The following is a 27,023-nucleotide window of genomic DNA, read 5'->3' as shown; positions in this document are numbered from 1 at the left end:
ACCAAAGGAGGACAACAAAGCTAGTGCAGGGTCTAGGCCAGAAGTCTTGTGAGCAGCAGCTGAAGGAATGGGGGTTGTTCAGCCTGGAGAAAAGGAGGCTGAGGAGAGACCTCACTCTCTACAATTCCATGAAAGGAAGCTGGAGCCAGGTGAGGGTTGGTCTCTTCTCCCATGGAAGAAGTGACAGGACTTGAGGAAACAGCCTCAGGTTGTACCAGGGGAGGTTTAGGTTGGCCAAGAGGAACAATTTCTTCCTCAAAGGGTTGCCAAGCCCTGGAACAGGCTGCCCAGGGCAGTGCTGGAGAGATTTGAAGGATGATTTTGAGTTTAAGTGGCCTGTATCTCCAAGGTGGTTTTACCAACTGTCTTCAGGCTCTGCAGAAAGCCTTTTCATTACCTCTATTTGATGTGAGACTTTTCAGCCAATCCTCTCTCATTAACATCACAGGGGGCTATCAGACATTACTTATTTATGGTCTAAATTGGATCCAAGTGTAATTACAAAACACACCCTAGAGCATCAGAACTGCAAGCGCTTCAGTCGTTGCCCCTACAAACAGCAGAGATGAAGCCTGCTGTTCCAACCCACTGCTTACTGAGTGAGTTACAGGGACTGCAAAAGGAAATACTGGGAGAGGAACTCAGCAGTGGCTACAGTTAAAGAATGGGAGAATTTTTTATGCATTATAAATGCTTACTTGGAAAACACCAATCAACTGTCTTCTCCTAAATACACATCTTATTGCTCTGGCACGTTAAACAGTACAGCAACAGAACCTCTCAAGGGGATCCACAGGATAGCAGTGAAGGAGGGAAGGAAAACTCCTCTTGGCTATCTTCAATCTGCCTAACTTTTCACAGAACCTAAGCATGGTGGGGACTGGAAAGCACCTGTAGGGATCATCCATTCCAAGCCCCTGCTAAAGCAGGGTCACCCACAGGAGGCTGCTTAAGATCACAATATCCAGGTGGGTTTGGAACCTCTCCAGAGGAAGGAGACTCCATAAGCTCTCTGGGCAGCCTGCTCCAGGACCCTCCCAGCAAAGATGTTTTTCCTTTGTTCTGATGGAACCTCCTGGGTTCCAGTCACTCCTTGTCTTGTCACTGGGCACCACTGAAAAGAGTTTGGCCCCATCCTGCTGACCCTTTCTAAACTGATCAGCACTGAGAAGATCCCCTTGCAGTCTTCTCTATTGTGGACTTGCATTTTCAGCTGTGCTACTGATCTATTATGCACGTATCTTCTGCTTCAACCTGTGATTCTCTTCCAATCACAGGGCTGGAGGAATCCCTCATATAGCAGAGTTTCAAACTCTCACATGCAGGTGGATCTGGGTCAGCAGAGAACTGATGGATAGGCTTTAAAGCCCAGATTACTCTCCTGCCATCAAAGAGGAACTGAAGAACCAAGTGCTTCCCTATTCATTCTCCTTTTAAGTAATTACCTTGCCACAAAGATCTTTAGGGCAGACCTTGACCGAGCTGGATTCAGCCTAACAAATGCTTCAGTCTGATCCTGGAGTAAACACTTCATCTGTATCAATGGCAGCAAGGTGGTGGTTTGAGCATGCTGTTTATGTGGGATTCTATTAAAGCACACTCCACTCTGGGACTGCCACACACTTAAAAAAAATAAATGATCTAAACCACTTGTCTGAAGGACCCATCTGGAACTCCTTGCTTTAATTAAATTCAGCATGGAATCTAAAGCAAGATATTATTCCCATTGCTTATGTTAAAATGGGTACAACGTTGCCTGCTTTCAAAGAGGATGGAGGATCTGCAGTGCTGTTTACCCCAAGTACAGCCCTCCTGAGGGAGTTCTTATCAATCAACCATTGGTTTGTATTTGTGGAGTATTAACAGTTCCTGGAACAGAGGCTGACACATGAGATTTGAAACCCGAAAGAGCTGGCCTGTGATGCTGGGGTGGGGGGAAGCATTTAGTTTCTTTGTTGGGCTATGCTTTCTTGGAGGATGGAAGAGAAAACAAGTGCTGAGATTGTTTCTGTTGGTCCTCACTTCCAGGGAATCATCAGGGTGCTTCACACTAAGAAATGAACTTTCCCAAGCAGCTCACAAGGACAAAAGGGTATTTGGCTTCAGTTGTGCTGAAGTGTGTGTTTGTGTTAAACTTGACATGTCTTCAGAGCTCAGTTTAAAACCAAGAGGTGCTACCTAAGGAGTCTGACATCAGTCCAAGCTTCACTCAGTTTGAGATGAGCCCACGCTGGCTGATTTTTGTCTGATGCTGTGTATCTGCACTGGCTGTAAGTTATCCATTTGATCCATGATGTGGTAACTCCTATGATGTCTTCTACATCATTTTAAAAGCAGCTTCTCCACTTCAAACAGCCTCCCCTACCTCCAGCCTCCCCTTCCCTTCACACACAGGACCAAGATTCATTTGCAAAGATGGACTGCGAGTTTTCCTAACTATTCCCTCACAGAATACTTGAAACATTGCAGAGATTTCCATTTTCTAGGCTACAGTGTCAGACATTGAAGTTAAAAACCCAAAGGCTACAGCAGAGAGCAAAACCCAAAGAAGAAACATTTAACTATCTTAAATGGACAATACCTGAAAAAGGTCACAAAGAACTGCACCAGGTCCATAAAGTTGCTGTGCTGTGAGAATGCAATCTGCAAGAGAAAACACAAATGCCTCCTGTTACTCACTGCTCAGTAAACTGCACTCCAGATGCACTGCTGTTGGGATCAAAAAAGTACAATGAAATGGATCTTTACTCAATGAGCATTGGTGCACACTGCTTTGGAAAAGCTCTGAAATACTCTGAGGGGAAAGGAAACAAACTAAAACCTCAAGTTGCATCGTGTTAAGTGACTAGACAAGGAACATCTCTCCCAACAGCATTGAAGGAATTGCCTTCAGTGTATTTTAACTACCTTGGAGAACAAAAATATCCCACAAAGTCAGAACACAGGCATTTCCCAGAGATCAGATTAGAGCATCTCTAATTATGATGTCCACAGCAACCCAAATACAGCATTTTGTAGGCTCAGAATGCACGCCCCTCCTCGTTATTTACACACCAACATCTCCTTGGGTAGGTAACTTGCAGCAAGAGCAGCAAAGAGGCATGAAAGGCAGAAGGTAACAGATGCTGTAAAGTGGCATTCATCCTACCTCCCTTCCCTGCAATCCCCTCAAACTGCAGGGGCAAGTGGGAAAACAAGTGCGTGCTTTGGACAAAAAAGAAATCAGAGGGAAGAAGTGAACAGGGAGCTGGGAGGTGGTTAGAGGGAGAAGGAAAGATTCAGTAAAAATTAAAGGAGCAGAGGGAGGCAAGTCAACAGCAGAGCAACTTCTGCAATAGCAGGGAGCAGGAGTTTCTTTGCAGGTACCTCCTGTCTCCTCTGACTATCAATCTCAGCACCACAACAGGCTATTAACTCTTTCATGCAGCAACTGAATTGATTTTAAAGTGTCACTTACAAAAGATTCCAGGGCTATTCAATTGGCTTAAGGCATAATTTGCTCTTTTTCTTTTCCCTAATAAACTGCACGTTGTGCTGCCTTGAGCACAAATACAAATCTCCCCTCCCAGCAACAGTCACATTCCACAGATCATGAATAGATGCAAAACGAGTTACTGCTTGGGTTTCTGTGGCTCAAAAGCACCTTCCATTATCATATTTGCTTTAAATATTCATTGCAACTTGCTACAGAAGCTGAACAAACTAATTCCCTTATAAATGTATTGCAATGTTCTGAAGTTGAAAGCTCCTTTACAGCACATAACTCCTGCTTCACTGAAAAGCTGACTTGAAACCTGCAGACCAGATGCTTGTGATGCCTGCAGAAGACAAGAGAACACAGTTCCTTGTTTCCCAATAGCTTTTGGATTAGAAAAAGTCACTGAGTATGACTTCACTTCTTATTCTGACTCAGTGCATGGTAACTGAGATGGTTTTATTGGCATAAAACTGCTCCACCTCAACATGGGGAAAAGCTTTTTCACTGGGAGGGTGCTGGAGCACTGCAACAGGCTGCCCAGAGAGGTTGTGGAGTCTCCTCCTCTAGAGACTTTCAAGATCCATCTGGATGCCTTCCTGTGTGACCTGCCTTAAGTGATCCTGCCTTGGCAGGGGAACTGGACTTGAAGATGGCTGGAGGTCCCTTCCAGCCCCTACCATTCTATGATTCTGGAATGTCTTTGAGGCAAAGAAGTTTCTGACTCAAATACCCAGCACCCAGCCTGGGTTTGTGCCTGGAACTGGCCCAACCCACATGCTGGACCCTGCACTTGGACTTGTTGAGCCTCATGCAGTTTTCACTGGGCCAGACCACTGCAGGTGACCATCAAGACCAGTTTGTGTGATGGAAACCCATTAGAAGACACTCTGCTCTTGCTTACAAAGGGCAGATTCTGGGGCAGATTGATGGGACTGCAAATTCATCTCTCAGCCTCTACTAGAGGAAGGCTTTGTTTGGTGACAAGTGCAGGCATGAAATACAACAGAGGAGAAGAGTTTTGTCCTGTTTCCTACCGAAGCACTACAAAAGCTTCACCAGGGGAGCTGCTGCTGCTACCTGTTGGAGCTCTTCTCTTGCAAAGACCAGCTGAGGGTCTGTTCCCTTGTACACAGGAAAATAAGCACCCAGGTTGTTTTCTGCAATTGGCTTCTCACAAGCTAGAAACACTTTCTGCTATTAAACCTGACCAATTTATGTCACAGGCAATTTAGGATCATAATTGTTAATAGTTTGCTTACTTAGAGCTTAATTTCCCCTAATGTAATCTGTTCCTAGGACTTAATTAATTCAGTTACCCAAAAAAAAAAAAAACAAACCAAAAAGTGGTTAGAAATAGCTGTTAAAAGAGCCTGCTCATTCTGGGGACAGGGAAATATGCTCCACATTTCTTAGCAGCACAGATTTGTAATTAAGTTTAAATGACAGTAGGAGATTCATTTATCCTTTTGCCAAAAAAAAAAAATAATTAAAGCAGCTAATTGTGCACTGAAGGAATCAGCAGGGAAACCACAGGAACCAGCATCTAGCTGGTGGTGAGGGCTGGGAAAGTCTCCTCCAAGTGGCAAGCAGCACTTCGGCCCAGCTGCAAAGCCCAACTGCCACTCTCACGCCACCCGTGTCCTTCAGAGAGGTTTGAAACTACCTTCTGCTGGAGCCTTAAGCAGTGCACATCAAAACAGATCAGAACATTAATTAGGTTAATTCCAGAGAATATTCTAATGCTTGTGTTTATCTGATCTGAAAAGGTACCTGCAAACAGCACACCAGCTTATCAGGCTTCCTCTAATGCCACATCAATTGAGAGATCAAAACAATCTGGCTGCTTTCCAGAGGAACAAAACCAGCCGGCTATATGGACTGATTCAAACGCAGGATCAAGAGCTTTGCTTTCTTTATCATTTCCTTAGCATAAAATATTCAGCAGAGGAGGAAATTTGGCTGCCTCCAGCTAGCCAACAACATCTCAAAAGACACGCTTCAAAGGAGTTAATGGCCGAGTACTTGGCCACAAAACATCCTGAGTAAAGGAAAGGCAATTTGAACTTAACTGACCTTTCAGTAACAAACGGCATTTCAAACTGATTGAGCTTGGTATCTCCTCTCCCGAGGACTTGGGGGTGCTCTTTGACGAGAAGCACAACAGGGGCCAGCACTGAGTGCTCACAGCCCAGAGTCAGCCTGTCCTGAGCCGATTCCCAGCAGTGTGGGCAGGGAGGGGATTCTGCCCCTCTGCTCTGCTGAGACACCCTCCACAGTGCTGGGGCCAGATCTGGAGTCCACAGCACACACAGGGACCTGTTGGAGCAGGGCCAGAGGAGGCCACAGCAATACTGGGAGGGCTGGAAGCCCTCTGCTGTGAGACCAGGCTGGGAGAGTTGGGGATGTGCAGCCTGGAGATTTAGAGGGTCTACAGGAAGGATGGGGAGGGACTTTCTACAAGGCAATAGTGATAGGACAAGGGATAAACCTTGTCGAGTAGGGTTACCAGTTGGACTTGGTGATCCTGAGGGTCTTTTCCAACCTGAATGTTTCTGTGATTCTGTGAGGATAGGCAGCCTTCAGTGTGGAAGTGGTGAGACACTGGCACAGGCTGCCCAGAGAAGTTGTGGATGTCCCATCCCTGGAAGTGTTTGGAGGCCAGGTTAGGCTTTAAACAACCTGATCTAGAAGAAGGTGTCCCTGTCCATGGCAAGGGGGTTGGACTAGGTGATCTTTAAGGTCCCTCCCAACCCAAGCCATTCTATGAGAAGATGAGCAAAGACTGGCAGCCCTCTTTCTGCACCTGTTCTTCCCCTGCTAACAATTCAGGATTATTTACACGCCACGTTCCTCTCTGTCTCCACTGTGGTACAAAGTGACTCAATTGACATCAGCAACTTCATATGAGACATGAGCAAACGGGAAACTGGCAGTGATATTTTGAGCAGGACACACTCCTAGAATAGAATTGTACAAGGAGAGAAAAAACAGAAGTCCAATTAACTCCTGAAACCAGAGGAGTGCAACAGAGAAGGCACACCGTGAGGCAGGCTACTGGAGCGTGGTGCTTGCTGTGAATGGAGAAGGTATCAAAAGGTCCCTCCTGCTAGATGCATTAACCTCACCCAGCAGGTGGGAGAATGCCACAGCACTCATGTTTTCAAGGTTTATGGGACCACACAGCACTGAAACCCACAGAAATTCAGAGGGTTTCTTTATTTAACTACAGCCCCAGCACCATAGCTAAAGAACAAAAAAAGTAAGCATGGAAAACTGTGAGGCCAGGAGCTCCAAGGGCTTCCACAGAGACAAAGCCAGCAGCCAAACAAGCTGCAGGTGACATTTATGTACAGTTCCCCTCTTTCCTCCTCAGTATCTCTGCTGTCTCTTCTTTTCATGGTTAGAGGCAAGGATTTAGTCTGACCTTGGAGAATACAGACAACAGTAAGAGGATGCTGTGGCCTGAATGCTGAGTGCCTGTGCTTCTGCCAAAGGACCAGGTGAAGCACACACAGTTTTCAGGTATTCTTGAGCAAAGCCAAAGTCATGAGAGCTGTCACTCTGCCCTCTATGACAGAGATGGGGGAAAGGTTGTCCTTGTGCTCAAGAGGAACAGCATTGCCTGGTTCAGTTCTCATTTAGACACAAGCAGAAGGAGCTGTGGTGACAACATGTGGCAGAACACAGCTTGCTCTTGGTGCTCTCCACTCAACAGCAGCAACCAGCCAACTCCAGCAGTCTCAACAGTGAGACTCCAGGAAAGCCTGAGCCAATCTAGCAACCCAGCTGCAGCACCTGAAGGGTGGGCCTGGCTCTGCCACATGCTGCTGCTGTTTCACACGCTCTGTCAATGTCTCTACTGAACCTAGGCAAGCTGTGAAGACAGAGAGATAACCATAGGAGTGCTGGACTTTCTGCTGGTATTTTTAATGTCACCCTGCTCACTCAGCAGCAACCCAAGGGAGATGACAGAACCCAGGTGAGGTTGGAACCTCTCCAGAGAGGGAGACTCCACAACCTAGAAGGAAATTCCACAGCCTAGGAAACCATGAACTTCTTAAAGCAACCTCACAAACCCTGTTCTAACCGTTGGTGCCCTAGGACAACATACTCCAGCTTTGTCTGAGTAGCTTTGTGTCACAGTGTGCTGAAAGCTTATTTTTGGATGCCAGGGGATCAGCTGCCCTTGGTCCTCTTTCCTCTAGGGAAAAAAAAGGCTGAGCAGGTCAGTCTCCTGAGACCCGAACTGTTTGCATTGCACTGCACCAAGTACACTTGGGCTGTTACACAAAGGGATAATGGAATACAAATGCCAGGGAATGAAGACATTTGACAGTGAAAGGTGGCCACTGGATCTCCAAAAGGGAAGAGAAGCACTACAGCTCCTCACCTCGGGGCAGGGTTAATGTTCAGTTCAGTGCCAAGCAAGACCTACTCTGAAAAAAACCAAAAGATATTTGCATCCCTGAGGAAGAAGCAAAGCTTGTTACAGACCAAGACTTCACCACCATCCATCCCTTCCATCAATGCTGCCCCTGTAAGCAGTTCTTCTCGTACCCCAGCAGGAGTGTACAGTGTGTTTGAGCAGCAGAGCAAGCCAGACCCACAGCCCACTGCAGCTGAAAGCTGATCTTTGCTGAGCTAGCTTTCAGGTGGCTCTCTAGCCTGGTCACAGCCACTTGCATCACTTCACACCATGAAGGCAGGAGAACATTGCTTTCCAGAGGCACAATGGATCCATTTCAAATGAACAGCAAAACTACTTTTTGAGGTTAGGAAGAAAAATTTAGGGTGACAACCTCTTCAAAAAGATCTTCACAAGCTGCAAGAACAGCTTGTTGCACAGGGAAAGATGCTCTAGACAGGAAAGTTTAACCACGGAGAGAAGGAAAGGTCTCACAGCAATTAATTGCAACTTACAAAACTCTGACACACAACAAATTGAAGTGCAGCATGATTCAGAGGTGGGAGAACCCAGACAGCTTGAGACACCTGATGGTGTGGACACGAGGGGGAGGAGTTGTGATACTCAAGTGAAAGCTGACAAATTTGAGTAGGGGATAAGTACCCACAGCTGCAGCATCAGCTGATCTGACAGATAAAGGTCCAGCAGAGATGGATCACAGGAAACAGAGAAGTTCCAGACCTAAGCCCGGATTGATCTGCTCCTGCTTGCAGTAAGAGTTCCTCATTGCACATGAGAAGCTCAAACCCCATCCACACCTTGAGTCCTTTGTCCAGTTTGGGGCCCCTCAGTTTAGGAAAGATGTTGAGTTGCTGGAAGGTGTCCAGAGAAAGGCAACAAAGCTGGGGAGGGGTCTGGAGCACAGCCCTGTGAGGAAAGGCTGAGGGAGCTGGGGTTGCTTAGCCTGGAGAAGAGGAAGCTCAGGGGAGACCTTCTTGCTCTCTACAACTACCTGAAAGGAGGTTGTAGCCAGGTGGGGGTTGGTCTCTTGTCCCAGACAACCTGTGACAGAATGAGAGGACACAGACTCAAGCTGTGCCAGGAGAGGTTTAGGCTGATGTGAGTAAAAAATTCTTCCCAGCAAGAGAGACTGGCCATTGGGATGTGCTGCCCAGGGAGGTGGTGGAGTCACCATCACTGGAAGTGTTTAAAAAGAGCCTGGATGGGGTGCTTGGTGCCATGGTTCAGTTGCTGAGATGGTACTGGGTGGTAGGTTGGACTTGATGATCTCAAAGGTCTCTTCCAACCTGGTGAATTCTGCGCTCTGTGTTCTACTCTGTAAACCAAGCACACTCAGCCCGCTGCTCCCTCTTACGCAGGAGAAACACTTTGTGGCCAACTGGGTGCACCTGCTCAGATTTACATGCTCCAACAAGTGAAAATAAAACCCCCACTAAAATTTGATTCTTCACACCTCCTAATACAAGGCAGGCTGCTGCTGGGTGAAGGCCCAATGAAAGAGATAAACGACTTCCTCCTCTCTTTGCTGCAACACTCCCCAGGCCGTTGAGCTTTACGGCGCAAACGCTTGATACTGTGCACATATCAAAACTTGCTCACTCCTGAACCCAGCCCGAGCTGGAAATCGATTGATATTCCAATACTGTGCCTCCCTTCTGCAGCAGTCACAAATTGTCACTTTGCAGCTAATTGGCTGCAGTCAGCAGCTGGCTCAGAAACGCCAATTATCTGAGCTTTGTCTCCCCGTGCGAGCCCTCAGATTGCTGTGCAGAGCAAACAGGGCCAGAGCCGCCTCTAAATTACACACAGGGCTTCAGACTCGGCTCCCCCCACCCCACCCCCAATCCCCTGCATCAGAAAAATTACCACACAAATCTGACAAAGGGGAAGTATTTGCTCAATAAACAGCCAGGTGCTGAATAGTGATGCTCATCTCAATTTAAAGAGCACTAGCAAACAATGTTCTGCAAAGTCCCATAATTGGAACAGCAATCTCAGATCAGACCCTGCAAACCTCCTCTCACTACAGTAACACATCTCCAAATGCCACAGGAAACCTGAAGCAGGGCTAGGAGAAAAGCAGCTCTTCAGAACAAGGAGTGGGGTCTAGTGGAAGGCGTCCTGGCCCATGGCATAGGGGTTGGAACTAGATGAAGGCAATGGCTTCAATATAAGTGAAGTGAAACACTGGAACAGGTTGCCCACAGAGGTGGAAGTCCCATCCCTGGGGACATTCATGGTCAAACTTGATGGGACCGCTGCTCACTGCAGAGAGGTTGGACAAGATGACCCTCCAGCATCTCCTCTGACCCAGTGCATTCTATGGTCCTATTCTATCACCTTCAAGGTCCTTTTAAACCCAAACCATTCTGTGAGTCTATAAATTCTACAAACTACCTGAAGGGAGGTTGTAGCCAGGTGGGGGCTGGTCTCCCAGGCAACCAGAACCAGAACAAGAGGACATAGTCCCAAGCTGTGCCAGGGGAGGTTTAGGCTGGATATTAGGAAGAAGTTCTTCACAGAAAGAGAGATTGGCCATTGGAATGTGCTGCCCAGGGAGATGGTGGAGTCACCATCCCTGGCGGTGTTTAGGAAGAGGCTTGATAGGGTGCTTGGTGCTATGGTTCAGTTGATTAGATGGTGTTGGGTGACAGGTTGGACTATCTCAAAGGTCTCTTCCAACCTGTTGAATTCTATTCTATTCTCTAAGGAAGCTGTGATTGCTAAGGGTCATATGGGATGAGAGATTTAGAACACTTATTGATGTGTACCACAAAAGCTTTGCAATATGCCAGCCACAAAGTCTCTGCAGAAACTCTAAAGATTTTACATCCTCAATGTAGTAGTAAAATGAGTGTATATATGTTTGTTTATCATATAGATCAACTATGTATAGTTCCAAGTATATAGAAAGATAATATGTGAATATATTATTATATTAATGATCGGGGAGCCAGAGCACCTCTGCTACAAGGACAGGCTGAGGGAGCTGGGGTTGGTCAGCCTGGAGAAGAGAAGGCTCTGGGGAGACCTTCAAAACCCCCACAGACAAAATATTCAGGTAGTTTGAAGAAACTTTGGGTCAAGGTGTAGGAACCAGGACAGTGCTAGTCCTGCATGCAAAAGAGACTGTTTTAAGATATTACTAACACATGACACACAGCATTGAGGAAGAAAAGAGGAGAAAACAACCACCACAAAATTGCCACCAAACTGTATTCTTCCGGGCCTGCTCTCCACCCTGCTGGTCAATGCTGCCATGAGCAACGTTTGCCAATGTGGTTTAAACACACAAAACCCAACAATCCCTAAAAATATCAAGTCAGGAAAATAAGTGAGAGCAAAGGAAGTCTCAGTGACACTCCAGGAATGGTTTGTTTTCAACACAAGCAGCCCCACAGAGCTGTCTGCGAGCTGCTCTCTGTGTGCTGGGCGCTCTGTCTTCACGTCTGGTAGCTCAACAAGCCAGAGGCTTTCTGGTTTGTCACCCTCTGTTAGCAGGGGATATATTTTTCCCCTGGTGGTTTAGCCAGGTTTATCTACTACAGCACTGGAGCACCCTGGCTCCTTGTATTTTATTGGCAGTGCACTTGTCCTCTCTTCATTAACTCTGCTTGCTGTTCTCTGCCTCTTTAAACCAGCTTCCCTACCAGGAAATCCATCCAGCTCTTTTGGTAGCTGTAAAAGCTTCCCAGCACTGGCTCACATCATTCATTTCCTCAGATATATTTGAGCCTGAAGTTTCCATTTACATTCAGTGGCGGCACAGTCTATGTTCAAGAGCTACTCAGCACAGAGGTGCAGCAAGTGTAAGCACAGCATCACCCTGGGCCTCACCCAGGAGAAGTTAATTGCCTAATGTGGACTTTGCTGCCACACAAAATTAATTCTGTGGGTTTTTAGGTATTATGCTTCCCAGCCCTGCATCTGAAAAGGAAAAATAGCTCAGCTTCCTTAAAAGTAAGGCAATCCATAGATATCTTCTTCTCCTATCCAAAAAAAAAAACCCCTCATCCTAAGAAATCCTCCTGGTGTTATTAAATCTGAATCTCAGTCTCTGTCTCTCTGCTCTTCTATAACTTTGCTTATTTATGCAGCTATGGTTTTGCAGCAGCCACACGAGCAGACTCCCAATGCTGTGTGCAGATAGGACAATAAACCCTGACCACACTGACTCACTGCAGTTCATCCCAAGTGCAGCTCCAGCTGGAGATATAAAACCCCAAGACTTCAGTGGTTGGGGAAAAGGACAAAAAGCACAACAGGCACTTGGGGGAAGTTCAAGCTTGAGCAACTGTTGAGCTCGCTGAAGCCACCACCACCACCACAAAGCTGCAACACATCCCAGCAAGGGTTAACTGTCTTTGAGAGAAACCCTAGATCTGAAGGCTTTAAGAAGGTACCAACAAAAATGCTGCTCAATATGAAAGGGCCCAACTTCTAAAAGGAGGAAAATGTCAGCAGTGGATGCCAAAAATCAGGCGACAGGAGCAGATAAAAAGGAGGCAGCTGTTTCATGTTTTAAAGTAGCATTTAACTGTTCTGTTTTCAATCTTTCCATCCCCAGCAGAAGATGTCACTTTGCCTGCTCTGAAACAAAAAAAAAAAACCCACGACTAAAAAAACCCCAGCATGTAATTGCATGTCTCCCAAAGTAATTACATTCAACAGCAAATTTCATCAGATTAACAAATTGATTTACGTTTCATTGTTCGCTTTAAAGGGAACCTCTCACCGCAGCGAAAGGGGTGGAGGGAGAGAGGCTCCAAAGCACCTGCAGCCAGCTGCAAACAAAGGCAAGGGACATCATTAGCAAACAACTTCAGCGTTCCAGGCCTTTCAGAACCAAAGAAAAAAGAGCAGCTTTGGAGAAGAAGAGTCCCAGAGCGCTAGGGATGATTAGATCTCCACACCTAGGTCTGTTCCTTGCTAGGGGAAGCCCATCCTTCTCGGCAGGGTCTCAAGCCTACCCAAGTATTCAGTCAAAGCCATCACTACCTGTCTATAAGTACTTCATTCTCTTTGGCCAACAACAAAGCCAGTTAGTCCCTCCCTTGCCCGTCACTGAGAGCTTTCAGTCGATTAGCCTGTGGCTTTTGATTAGAGAAGAACATTAATTTAGAGAAAGGCTGGAACTCTGCAGGGCCATGCCCATTCCTTGGGGATATTTATGCCCTGTATCAAATACCCAATGTTTCCCCCAGACACCAATCAGGGGCTTAAGAGTCCGTCACAGCCCCTGCTCTTCAACAGCGCTTGGGTTTCTTCTCTCTGTCTTACTCTGTGCGTTATCAAAGCCTTTCAGTGAGGCTGCAAACCTCAAAGAGGTAACCCTAGAGAGCAGCACCACCTGCACCACTCACATCGCCTTACCGAGGTCAAAAGCCTTAAATCAAAGGAAGGTGGAAGCGTGGGATCCAGCAATCCTCCAGCTGGCAGGAGTAGCTGAGGGCTACTGCTTTCCTCAGCTGGCAGGAGCTGAGGGTACCCCAAAGCTTTAGCTGGCTGTAGCAAAATGTCATCCATCACTTGGCTCTGCAAGACGACAAATGCTTCCCCGACCACATTAAACACGGACTGGCAAGTAAAAGGAAAGCTTAATTGAAACTGGTGTTAAGATTCCTGCTAATGGAGACCACCTGTTTCATGGGTAATGCTGGCAATAAAAATAGCAGGATAGCAAAAATAGCAGGGGAAAGAGCATCAGAAGAAGAAATTTAATCCAAAACTGCTTCAGTGAAGGAGATTTCCTTTGAAAAATGAGAACTCGAGAAGATTTTGGTATTTGCATACTGCTGGACACGGGAACCAGGAAACGTTAAAGTAATGATGATAAAGATCAGAGCAAGAGCTTTGTCTGAGGATTGAGAAGACTTTGCAGGAATGTAATTCCTGGCACTTCATGAAATATTGGCTACTCTTCCCCACTTACAAAGCCACGTTCAGCACAAGAGAAAAAAAAATGAGCCTGCTTTAATCAGCCAGACAGCCACTCTTGAGAAGAGTCTCAGTCTAGTTTGTAACTCATCTCTGCCCTGAGATCCAGCTGACACCAGCAGCACATGGCCCCACGTGAACTCAGCCTACATGCTAAAGCTGGCACTTTTCTGAAGCCAAACGTGGCGATGAAGTGCCAAGCAAACACCACACGGTGAGACTCTGCAAGGGGTATATTCTGCATGCAAGAGGCTGCACAAATCCTTTGCCTCTTTTCGCTCCTTGAAGCATTGGGCTGATAATTAACGTTCAAGCGCATTCAGATTGAAATACTTCAAGCAACTCCCGAGAAAGAGAGGAGGCAATTGCCAGCTAATGACACAATTACAAACTCTGCTTTGTCCTTAATCAGCGGCCAGGCGCCTTCCACACACTCCAAAGGAGAGATCAATGCGAAAGGCTTTGTGGCAAGGGCTCCGAGTCTGGGAGAACAAAGATCTAGAATCAAATGGGACAGCAAGTTAATGAAAACAAGGGTTTGGCTAAGGAACGAGACGAGAACACAAGTTTTTGTTTAGCGAGTGGCACAAAACACCGACAGCAGCCAGCTGTAATGGAGCAGAAAGCTTAACAGCCATTACACAGGGTGGAAATTTGCAGTATTAGCAGCTCTGAATTTCACCCCCTGTGCGTTCAGGAGAGGGACTGGCTCACTGGAATCTGCTCCAGGCAGAGCAGTGAACGTCGTTAAAAACCGCTGACACTTACACCAGCATTGAAGGGAATTTCCAGCTCTCACCACCAACTACTTGTCACTTACAGAACCGAAGTTCTGCCTCTGAGTGAGCTGACTTTGGTCTGGATTGAAACCCATGAGATGATGTCCCCTGGAAGTTTCTGCACTGGATTTCCTTGCTTCTTACTGTAACACTGTAAATCTGATCATTTGCCTTCCATATTTGTGCCATTATGTCCTACAGCTCTTTTCTACTCTGAGATACATACTGAGAAAGCAGCAAAGCAAACCTACAAAGATGAAGAACACAGGAAAAATAGCAAGGGGAGGGGGAAAACACATTACATTCACCTGACAAAAATCAACCCTACAACATCCACTCATGTCCTCTTCTTCCTTCAGTGGAAGATCAGGAATGCTTCAGGCAGCTCTTTCCAAGCAGGACAGAGAAAGGTGAAGAGCTGTGCAAAGTTCGCACCACACTTCGAAAGTCACCGTGGCAGTGCCAGGGAAAGTTTGTTAGCAGAGAGGAGCCACAAGGCAAAGGGAAAGGAAACACCAAGATGTTGCTGACAAGACCTTACCTGGGTTTTCAAGAGAGCTTGGCAAGGCAAGGTTTTAAGTGACCTCCTCAGTGGAGCCTTCACAGTCAGAAACCTCTCAGAGGTGTTAGGAAGCAGAGTGCTGCGTTGGGAGGCATTTCTGCACTCGGCAGCTTTAGTCCTTTTACCAAGTCATCACTGCAAATCCTTGAAGCAGGCAGGGAACGACATCTTAAACCAATATACTCAACAAAAGAAAACAACCAGCCCTGAACTGAAGTGGTTTTGAAGAGAGGTGGAGCAAAAAGTGAAAAAAAGCAGCAAGCCAGAATGCAGGGCTGGCAGGGACACAGCTATCTCTGACACAAAAGAGCATTTATGCTCTCTCCAAGGCCAGATCTTCACAGGCCAGAGAGGGAAGGAGAGACAGATTTCAATCAAGGATTTCAGAATGAAGTTACTCATGTTGAAAACAAGCCAGGATAAGAGACTCTGCTCTGGCTGTTTATGGTGGTACTCAAACTACCCCAAAAACCCACCCCAAGCATCAGCTGGCCATGGCACACTGCACAGAATCAGACCAAACATGGGTGAGCTGCCAGGTGACGCAGAGCATGTTTTCCAGCAGTCTGGCAGCAGCAGAGTTTCACTGACTTCATCATCCTCCTTATATTAAAAACACTCCCATTCCAAAAGGGAAATGGAAACACGTTCTGTAGCTGCAGAAAGCAACTTTCATCCAGTGAAAGGAGACACAACAGAATAGAGAATAGAATAGAGCACAAGCCCTGTGAGGAGAAGCTGAGGGAGCTGGGGTTGCTTAGCCTGGAGAAGAGGAGGCTCAGGGGAGACCTCCTTGCTCTCTACAACTACCTGAAGGGAGGTTGTAGCCAGGTGGGGGCTGGTCTCCTCTCCCAGGCAACCAGCACCAGAACAAGAGGACACAGTCTCAAGCTGCACCAGGGGAGGTTCAGACTGGATGTTAGGAGGAAATTCCACACAGAGAGAGTGATTGCCCATTAGAATGTGCTGCCTGGGGAGGTGGTGGAGTCACCATCACTGGAGGTGTTTAGGAGAAGACTGGATGGGGTGCTTGGTGCCATGGTTTAGTTGATTAGCTGGTGTTGGGTGATAGGTTGGACTCGATGATCTCAAAAGGCCTCTTCCAGCCTGGTTTATTCTATTCTAAATGTGCAGGTAGTTAACAACAGAACAAGAGGGAATGGCCTCAAGCTGCGTAGGTTTAGACTGGACATCAGCAAAAAACTTCTCAGCAAGAGTGGTCAGGCATTGGAATGTGCTGCCCAGGGAGGTGGCCGAGTCACCAGCCCAGCATGTGTTTAAAAGTTGTTTAGATGTGGTGCTCAGGGATATGGTTTAGGGGTGAGCCATGTAGAAGAGGGTTAATGGTTATGCTTGATGCTCCCAAGGGGCTTTTCCAACCTGAAAGGTTGTGGTTCTGTGAAAAGGAGGTGCAGGTGAGCTTCCTGGAGCAGCCCATCACCAAGTAACAAAGAACTGCTAGACCCAAGATGTTTAGCACCAATAGGTATCGGGAGAAAGATGGCAGAAAAGCTTTAATCTGGGGGGAAAAATGCCTTTGTTTCCTATGAACTGAAGAGCAAAGTAATGGAAATCATACAAACCACATACTCCTGGATGTGATGTTGCTGCCAGACTTCTCCATGATAAGGGAGAGTCTCTCAACCAGTAAGAGCTGCTGCTATTCTAGACTTGGTTTTGGCAAGTAACAAGGGCATTCAGAAGAGCTGGTGATAGAAAATGAGCTTGGATGGAGAGCACACAAGCACATTCATATTGAGTTAAAGATAAAACAAGGCAAGTGTTGTAAGAGAACCAAAGTTCACTCTTTTTAACTATGCAAAATGGATTAATGCAGTAAAATAAAGGAGATAAGGAATGGGAAAGCAGCCATCTAAGCAGTCCTCTCAGGTCAGAGATGCAAGACTGCTTGAAAGCTGCAGCCTCAGAACTAACCTCAAAAGGACATTAGGGACAATTAAAGGAATCGATGTATTATGGAGGGGAAAGGGATTCATTAGCAAGAAGCCAGCAAGCAGTAAAAAGATAAACTAAGAACTGCCAAATGGCAAGCTGTGCCAGGCCTCAGCACACAATAAACACAATAGCAAGAGATACTTCAGCCACACAGCTAAAGGAGATCAGAAAAGGAAAGAAAAGCAGGTGGGCTGTAAGGATGGGCAAGAGATTAAACCCATCAGCTGCATCCTACAAACTACACTGGAGGCCTTCATGGAGGACAGATACTGAACATCAGTGCAAGGCAAAGCATCTAATAGGAACATGACTATGAAAGGAGACAAAACTCTCATGTTCTGATGCATTCAATGCCATGTCTCTTGCTTTCACTGGCTCAGGAAATAACATCTCTGGTAGCAAGGCTGCCTCTTGATCAGGGCCTGTTGTAACAGGGCAAGTGGAGATGGGTTTAAACTAAAAGAGGGAGATTTTCAGAACACAGGGAAGAAAGAAATGGTTTTTTTTACACTTAGGATGGTGAGATACTGGCCAAGGTCCCCTAGTGAGGGGTGAATGCCCCATCCCTGAAAATGTGTTCCAGGACAGGCTGGACAGGGCTCTGAGCAACTTGCTCCACTTGTAGATGCAGCCATAAGAATCAGCAAAGCAGAACAGTGCCATAAAAGGAGCTAGGAAGGTCCATAAAGACAGCAGAGTCTGTAGAAAGAAATGCCTGACCAAAACTGTACAAGTGAGATTAATACAAGAGAGCACAGAGAAAAAAACAAATGAGGCAACTGCACCTGAAAAACCTGTTTCACAGGACAAGGTGATAAGGGTTTGTGTTGCTTAAAGCCAACAAACAAACACTAAAGGCTGATAGAGGATGTGACCTGTACGAATTCATCCAGGGAAAGCAGGAGTCTCAGCTGCCAAGCAAGAAGATGGATGGGACCTTTAAGCTCAAGGACAACACTGACATAGGAAAAGTAAGTGGAAATTCACCATAAGTACAGGTAGAGTGGGGACTGCAGTAGGCACAGGAGAGCTTAGGGGACAGAAGGCAGCACTGTTCTTAAAACAGCTGAGGTCTTCACACACTTCTGCACTGAGAAATAGCAATACAAAAATCAGATTGAGGCACAGTCCAGCACTGATCATGGAAAGTCAATTTACAAGTTGGATTGGCTGATAGTTAACTAATACCTGATTTTATTCTGACTCCTGTGATTACTGATTTGATGAAGGAGAAGGCTGAATAGTTCCATCATTACACAGGTACCCACCTCTGCAGGCAGCACCTTACATCCTGAAAGCAGTGCTTATCTCAATGAAAACAATGAGGCTTAGGACCTGCTGAGTGCCCAAGACAGGCCCTTGCAGCTTTAGCAAACTCCTTTCACAGCTCATAATCAGGACTAGTCAATGAACTAAAACTTCACCTATTCATAAAGTGAGAATTCTCTAGCTGGCAAATGGTTACCAGTACTGTGAGTCTTTGTTTAGCTCAACAACAGCAGTCAGAGATGCCATGGATTCATACAATGGTTTGGGTTGGAAGGGACTTTAAAGATCATCCAGTTCCAACCCCCACCACCACGGGCATAGATACCTTGCACTAGACCAGGCTGGTCAAGGCCTCACCCAAGCTGGCCTTGAACACAGCTCTGTAAATAAGCAAGTGTCCAGCTTTATGCCACAGCACACTTTCAGATCCACTGGGCTGAGGCAATATCAGAAGATGATGAACCTTTCTGCTCTGAACAGGAACCTCAAGCCCTTTGTGCGCTGCGGGATTACACTGAGAGCATTTTCAGTCTGGAGAACACCAAAGTGGCACACTGCCTGAATGGCAGCAAGAAGTACTCTCAGGCAATGAGCTCCACACACGAGCAGGCCCTACCTGTATCTTTATTGGCCAGGTGAAGTTGCTGACGTAAACGAAGAAAGTGATGTTGGGATTGTTGCGGAAATCGAATTTCTCATTGGAGAAGCTGTCCTTGTACTCTTTGATATTGCTTCTGGAAACAACTGGGGTCTCCTCCCCGGCCTGGGTGCCAGCTGGTTTAAAGGAGCAAGAGAAGATGTTTCAATGCACTTGTTAAGAGGCAAACAAACAAAAGGGCGAAGAGATGAACGTTAATGTTTCACAATCGACTTCTCCCAACACAACTACTTGAAGCTACACAGCGTTATCAGGATCGCTGTATGCCAAAACACTGCATTACAAAGAAGCCAATTTACCCCCTCCGTGGTTCCAAAACACACTGTTAAGACAGAAAAACATAGCTCCTTGTCACGTTTTACTGCTGCCCCCCCAAGCCAAACACTTAAAGCCATTACAGAACAAGTTCACAGTTCAAACCCCCGAGGTTTCTCCAATTCAATCTGCATTCAGATCATGGCTCATTTTACCTGCAAAGCTTGTAGACCAAGTGATGTTGAGGTTGAAGTTTTTAGATGCATTGATAAACATGTCCAGGTCTCTGTTTTGCTTGGGGGAGGGGGAAAGAAAACACATTCTCAGGGTAAGAATTTTACTGTGCTGTTTTCCTAGCAAATCTTCACTGAAGAAAACAACATAATCATGGGAGTTGTATTTCCATGAAGCAAACACAGCAAGCAAACCACTATTTACATTTTCTGAAAGCAGCATTCTCCTCCCCAAGAAAAGCATCATAAAGAACAAACCCATTCACGTGTATAAAAGAAGCCAGGAAGAACAGAGACAACATCCTGGGTGAACAACAAGCAAGACTAGAGCAGCTGTCCAAACCACCATAAAGAACCAGCTCAGGCTCCTTATGGAATTCTACCATGAAGATTTGAAACTGCATGGCCAAAAGAAGCTCAGAAGGGGTTGGTCTCTTCTCCCAGGCAACCAGCACCAGAACAAGAGGACACAGTCTCAAGCTGCGCCAGGGGAAGTTTAGGCTCAAGGTGAGGAGAAAGTTCTTCACGGAAAGAGTAATTGGCCATTGGAATGTGCTGCCCAGGGAGGTGGAGTCGTCATCCCTGGAGGTGTTCAAAAAAGGATTGGATGTGGCACTTGGAGCCATGGTTTAGTTGTCAGGAGCTGTTAGGTAATAGGTTGGACTTTATTATCTCTGAGGTCTGTTCCAACCTGGTTGGTTCTATGATTCTATTTGCACCGTGGAGCTGCACAAATGTGCCACATAAAAGAGATTGCATCTAGAGACCCACAAACTGTAACAACTCCTTGACTCTTGACTCCCTGGCCAAGAAACAATGAACATGTACCCACAGGATGAAGTTGAAAAGGAAAGGAGAAAATTTACCTCCTCAGGTGTTGCTACAAAGTTGATGGCTGTGTAATAGCGATCATCCTCTTGAGACAGGCTGAAGGTGAACTGATAGTCAATGAGCAGAGTGTCTGCGAGGAACAAGTGGAGAAAGTTATCTTGGAATAAACCAAACTTCTGCAGAGCAGACCTGGGACTGGGCATCTACCACAACCACCTGGGCTAGTATTTCCCCACCCCCTGAGCAAGAATGTGTTTCCCTGTATCCAGTCTAAACAAAACAGCCCTGGAATCCCCACTGGGGAGAGCTCAGAGCTCCTCACATAACAAGTTTCCATACCTCAGTGGACTGCTGAGGGAGGATTTCTACAGAGCAGCTGCTTCTTAATGGGCACAGCTGACATTCTGCTCTGGGTCACATCATGGCCAAGCATCCCAGGACCAGTTTTTGGTCTGCCTGCATGCCCTCCTTTGTCCATGCCTGCCTAGAGCAGGGTTACCACCCCTCTGCTCATCAACAGTCACTTTTGGGGATATGTCCTCCAACCTGTTATTAAAAGAGTCTCATGACTGGCACATATGCCCCAAGCCATGCAGAAATATTCCAAGCAGCAACAAATATGAAGGCACAGACTAGCTATTCTTTTTGTCTTGTTGGCTCCTGGAGCCCCCTTGCTGGATGGTCACAAGCTGGACCACCTTTTGACATCTACCCACAACTCCTATGAAGCAACAGAAATTTTCATGGAAGCAAACCAAGTGAGACCTGGCACAAGGCTGCTCCTCTTGCATGAAGTTGTTCCTGGAAGAGCTGTAAAGTTTTGACTGTCCCTTTGTTTTTGCCCAGTTTCCCAGCCCTGCAAGGGCAGCACTCTTGCAAAGAGACTGCCATGAGAAGCCATCAGTGACCTTGTCTGGCTCAACAAGCAGAGTTCAGCTTCACTAAATAGAGCACATGGGTAATTTCTGTGTTGCACAAACCCACTCTTTAAGACTCCCAACTCTGTACTTTGTGATCAGATCCACCCAGGCTTGCCAGTGTGCTGATTGCTAATATTTGTAAATAGAAGCTGGAGAGTTTCCATGAAGTAATTTCAATCTTGGCAAAGGATCTCCTCCAATTGCAGGGGAATGCAACTGCTCATTTCAGAGGACACGTGGAGATGGTGTAGCCTCATCCATTCCAACAAGGAACAGAAACTTATAAACCCAGCATTCTGCATGTACTAAAGCTCTAAAGACAGGCTTCAGCTCTGACTCATTAGGTACAGACTTTAGAGCATTCTCCAGAAGACAAGATCTCATTTCAAAGACACACAAAACACATCTGAAAGTTGGTTCTGAAAGATCTAATCATCACACAGACCTTATCATGAAAGCTTTTCTCATTCCCTTTAAACAATACTTCTGAAACAATTCCCAGTTTTAAAGATATTTTTCAGTCCTTCCCTTAATCCTCTAAATTTTAAACAGATGCTGAGGCAAATAAAGCTAGTTTTAAATCACAGAACCCAAACATTGTAAGGGACCTCTGGAAATCATCCACTCCAACCCCCCTGCTAAAGCAGGGCACCCACAGCAGCTTGCCCAGGGCCACAATATCCAGGTGGGTTTGGAATCTCTTATGAAAAGGAGACTCCACCACCTCTGTGGGCAGCCTGCTGCAGGGCTCCAGCACCTTCACAGCAAAGAATTTTCTCCTTCTGTTCAGACAGAACATCCTGGGTTCCAGTTTGTGCCCATTGCCCCTTGTCCCATTACTGTGCACACCACTGAAGAGTCAGGCCCTATCCTCTTGGCCCTGCTTTCCAGTTCTTGCTGAGTATCAGTCAGATCCCCTCTGGGGCTGCTCTTCTCCAGGCTCAACAGCCCCAGGGCTCTCAGCGTTTCCTCCTCACAGAGATGCTCCAGGCCCCTCAGCATCTTTGTAGCTTCCCCTGGACTCTCTTCAATAGTTCCCTGTGTCTCTTGAACTGGGGAGCCCAGAACTGGACCCCAACACTCCAGAGATGGCCTCACTAGGGCAGAGTCGAGGGGCAGCAGAACCTCCCTGAACTTGCTATCGACACTCTTCTTAATCACAGAACCAAAATCCAATACATCATCCTAGACTCACAATCTTCTTCACCTACCCATAACACAAACATAACATTTGGAGAACTTATTTTAAACTTCCCATGTTTTCATCTCCAAACCAAACCCCAGGGGTACTCACAGTAACACGTTCCTTTGAGTGGGTTTCCCTGATACCTGTTTTCAACTTCACACCTGAAAAGAACACACATTTTCTTTAATCAATGCAAGTTGTTGGGTGTTTTTTTCTACCCCAGTTTTATTTATTTCCAGCCACTAAAAAAAAATCAGGAAATAAATCCTGTGCTGATAGCAGTGCAGAATTACAAATAAAAGATGCATGCCTGAGCCATAGTGGCCTGCTGGAGAAATTCCCTGCTCCCTGCAAGCCTAACTTGTAGGCAGCAAAAGTGAAACTCCAGATATTAACCTTTGCATCCACTTGGAATGTTGTTTATGAGCTCTGCACAACTGAAGGAACTGGTTTACTCCAGCAAAAAGCTGAAGTTCCCACCTACATTTGTGGCTATGCCAGGTTCTAGGGCCCATAAATGGCTACTCACGTGAGCAACACTTTAAATAAGCCTGGCCAGGAGATTCTTTGGAATGAGGTTATTTCCACTAACATTCCACTAAATGCATTTCTGTTATGCTACAGAGAGACCTCCAGCAAATTGGTTGCTCTGAAACTGCTCCATTAAAATGCTGCAATGTCAAAGTCTGCTTTCAGATCTATCTGCACTCCCCCAGAGCAGCAGCAGCAGCTATCGCACGGACAGCACACACCTACCAATTAGAAAGAAACTGCAAGAGGGATAAAGCAAAGTGGTATCTGTGGTTTAAGGGGGAGTGGGGGGGGTGTCATTTTTTTTTTTCACCCCATCCCTTCTGCATGACATTCCCATTTGAAATGTTCTTAAAACTAGAAGTCTTTTGGAACTCGTTTTTGCCCGTCATCTCCTCCCCGGGGTGGGAGCATGGCTGGCTGCTCCGGCAATGAAGTTAGGCAACTGTCAGCAGGAAGAGATGAGCAGAGACAGCATAAATACATTCACTGGAAGAAGTCAGGGGTCCATGCTGGTATGGGCTTGGCCTTCTGATTTCAAATCACCAAGAGAAATGAACTCACAGTTGACATTCGTCTCCCTTTATTCCCTTGGTGGTGCAGAAACACTTCCCCGTGTTCGTGTTGCAGACAGAGGCGTGGCCGTTGCACTTGCAAGCTGTTGAGCAGAGGAGGGGGACAAAAACACAGCGTTGAGTGAAGCAAGAGCTTTGATAGTAATTAAGTCCTTGGGCTGCCAAATTGAGATACATCAACAACTGGAGTGCCCAAGAAATTTGGTACTCTTTGGTTTCTTTGAAGGCAGCCAAAAATAGAATCGTGCGTCAAAACACAGCGAGCCTGGGCTCCGGGACTCAGGGGAGGATGAAAGCATGACCACACTCTGCTTTTCAGCCCCCAAAAGTTGTTTAGCACTGGAGGATATCATAACTGGTGTAAAAGAGAGCAGAATTTGGAACAGCTTTGGGCTGGTGAGTGTATTTCCAACTCCAAACTCCCAAGAGAAGACTCTTTTTGCAAACAAAGCAAAGCTCCCGGGGCTTTTGGGGCTTCTTCTAGGAAGAAATGAGCCTTTGAGAAAATGATGACACTGTCAGCAGCATCAGGGGATCTGCAGTGCAAACTGGCTGGGTTTGGAGTGCATGCCCCAGTCTGTTTTAGCATAGTTCTAGCCTGGCCTTGCAAGCTGAGCTGCCGCCAAGCCATCTGAAGCAGATTGACATGTCTTAGGCTATCATACAGTTATAGGACGGTTTGGGTTGCAAGGGACCTTTTAAAGGTCATCCAGTCCAACCCTTCTGCAGTCAGCAGAGACATCTACACCTAGAACAGATTGCTCAGAGCCCCAAACAACCTGACCTGGAATGGTTGCAGGGATGGGGCATCTAGCACCTCTCTAGACAACCTGGGCCAGGGTCTTACCACCTCCAGTGCGAAAAATGTCTTCCCTCTATCTAGTCTGAATCTCCCTCTTGGTTTGAAACCATCACCCCTTGCCTGTCACAACAGACCCTGATAAAAAGTCTGTCCCCAGCTTTCTGATTGGCCTCTTGAAGCACTGAAAGGTCTGCCGGGAGCCTTTTCTCATCCAGAATGAACAACCCCAACGTTCTCATTCTGGTCTCACTGCAGATTGGGTCCAGCCCTCCCATCACTGCTGTGGCCCTCCTGGCTACATCAGGTTTGTGGCATGCCCAAAATAAAGCAGCTCCTAGACTCGGAGCCTGCTTGAGATGCAAACCAAGGTATCACAGTGGGCACAGACAGGAGATTTACTCCAAAATCTCTCACTCCTGATTCAAATTTAGATGCTAATGCTGACACACTGTGAGACCTTTGTTCATAAAGGAGTAGAGGAAGTACATGTCAAAGAAACCCCAAAGCAAATCAATAACCAAACCAATACCAGCAGTTATCTTTGATCCACATGGCCACTGTAACTAGGAGAATGGATCTAACAGCCCTGCCCAGAGGCTGGGAGCCTTTCAGAAGTTCCAGCAATGAGCTGGAAGGTGCATTCACCTGGAGCTGTGCATGGCAGAGAGCACAACATACACAAAGGTCCCCGAGCTTGCTGGAACCAGAATGCTTTGAAGGCTGGTGCCTCCTGTTAGGCAGACATAAGCCTCCTCCTTCAGCAGACATGTCCCATTCCATGCACCTGTAGATTCCTAGACATGAAGTCCCCCTTCTGAATATCCATGCCAACCTTGCATCCTATTTTATGAATCCTTTTGATGACCTCTTTACACTGGCATGCAATGGAAGGTGCATTGAATCAGGGACACTTAATTGTGCTTCTCAGACGTGGATGAGTGGTTTCCTAGCAGCAACACGGAACAAAATATGAAGGCTCATTGTGGGGACAAGCAGACTGAATGGAGACTTGACAAAATAATTGCATTCTGTGAAGCCAACACACTTCTCATTAGTGGCACTTGAAAAAAAGTGTAATTCTTAATACTACTGAGATTGCCCCATGCTGCCTTGCAAAAGCTAAGCAAAGTGAAACTCCATCAATATTCAGTGCTAACACACATCAACATTAGGAGACATTTCCTGCATCATGTTGTTTAGATCCCAGTATCTTCAGCTCTACCATCAATGCTTCCTCACCCTGCTCTGCAGCCCAATGCTTACCAAGCCTGAAAGCTCCAATATCTTCCCTGAGAACAGTCCTTGTTCATAAAGCAGCATCACAGAATGGTTTGGCTTGGAAGTGACCTTTAAAGTTCATCCAGTCCAACCCCCTGCATTCAGCAGGGACATCTGCAACTGGAGCAGGCTGCTCAGAGCCCCATCCACTCTGACCCTGAATTTATTTGCCTGTTTTCCTACCACCCCCATAATTGGAGCTCATTCACTAAAGGCCTGGAAGATACACAAGAAAGAGAAATGATCTCTTGGCTTTGCAGGCAACTAAGATGCTTGGAAAGAAATTGTTGACCAAATGTACTAGATACCCTTGCTGGAGGCTTAAAGTTTCCCCCTGGAGTCTGATGCTAGAGCAGGAAGCCAAAAATTCCTGGAAATGGCTTTTTGAGTTCAAGGCATGGTCACAGCCTGATAGTGAACCACCTTACAGTGAGGCTCCTTCCACCTCCTTCACACACCCTGGGTCACAGCCTCATTCGGAATGGTCACTGGGATCACTGCTCCTCCTCCTGCACTGTGATGGTGCAGCATACCAACAGCAGCAGCATGACCCACCTGCCCAGCACAGCAAGAGCTTTAGCAATGCTCCAAGGCACTGGACAGCTCTGGGAGGTGGTGGTGGGGTGGGTAGCTGGCAGGACCATGGTACCAGCACAGCTCATCTTGGGCCACCAGCAATCGCTCCACGGAGGTGTTCGGCAGCGCTGCTGCAGCAGCAATCTGATTCCAGGCATAATAGAGCTTTCCGTTCCCTTGCAAATAACTTCCTTATCTGCCACTAACAGATTTCCATGGGAAACTTTAATCAGAACATTCAGAAAATCCTGAATGCAGAGAAAGCACCTTGCAGCTATTTTTACATTTGATGTGCTGCAGTCCCTGCCCTTCCCGATTAACTCCCCTCCACGTTGGACGCTTCCTAAAAGCAACTGCTGAGGAGTGATTTACCTACCAGTTAGTCATTATCTGCCCAGCTCCACCAACACCAATGCCTGGGCTGATATGCAAACAATTCTTTCAGAGAAATAACTGCACTTTGTCCCTTTTTGTCCCCCCCTGCAACACAAGCAATATAGCAAAGTTGACCTGCCCTGGTGGCACAGAGGAGCAGGAAAAGGCATCTCATTTCATCCGCTCTTCTTGTTCCTCTCTGGCTTTTGAACCCCATCACTACCACTTCCAGCTCTGCACAGCCTTACCTGCTACTGTTATCCCAAAGCTCAGCAGAATGGGAAACACCAAACACTATTGCCAGCACTGAACATTTCCCATTTGGAAGATACTTATGCCCCAGTGCTGAAGGGATACTGGGCTAATGCTGCAGAGCACAAGGATCACACAGAATGG

The 27,023-nt window shown here is 46.6% G+C and overlaps 1 protein-coding gene across 1 annotated transcript in view; it reads right to left on the bottom strand.

Annotated features, from left to right (window-relative positions):
- ATRN (attractin) overlaps positions 1–27,023 on the bottom strand; it is a 156,690-nt gene that overhangs the window by 43,916 nt on the left and 85,751 nt on the right. Inside the window, exons 20-25 of the mRNA XM_054172307.1 lie at positions 23,586–23,679; positions 22,599–22,651; positions 20,420–20,514; positions 19,536–19,614; positions 19,024–19,181; positions 2,582–2,643 (exon numbers count right to left, since the gene is read on the bottom strand). Of these exons, the coding sequence (XP_054028282.1) occupies positions 2,582–2,643; positions 19,024–19,181; positions 19,536–19,614; positions 20,420–20,514; positions 22,599–22,651; positions 23,586–23,679 (541 nt within the window). The remainder of the gene's footprint in view (positions 1–2,581; positions 2,644–19,023; positions 19,182–19,535; positions 19,615–20,419; positions 20,515–22,598; positions 22,652–23,585; positions 23,680–27,023) is intronic.

This window comes from Dryobates pubescens, chromosome 23 (genome assembly GCF_014839835.1).
Source record: "Dryobates pubescens isolate bDryPub1 chromosome 23, bDryPub1.pri, whole genome shotgun sequence".
NCBI classification, from domain to species: domain Eukaryota; kingdom Metazoa; phylum Chordata; class Aves; order Piciformes; family Picidae; genus Dryobates; species Dryobates pubescens.
Note: the sequence above shows the minus strand (reverse complement) of the source record. Positions and strands in the feature narration are given on the sequence as shown.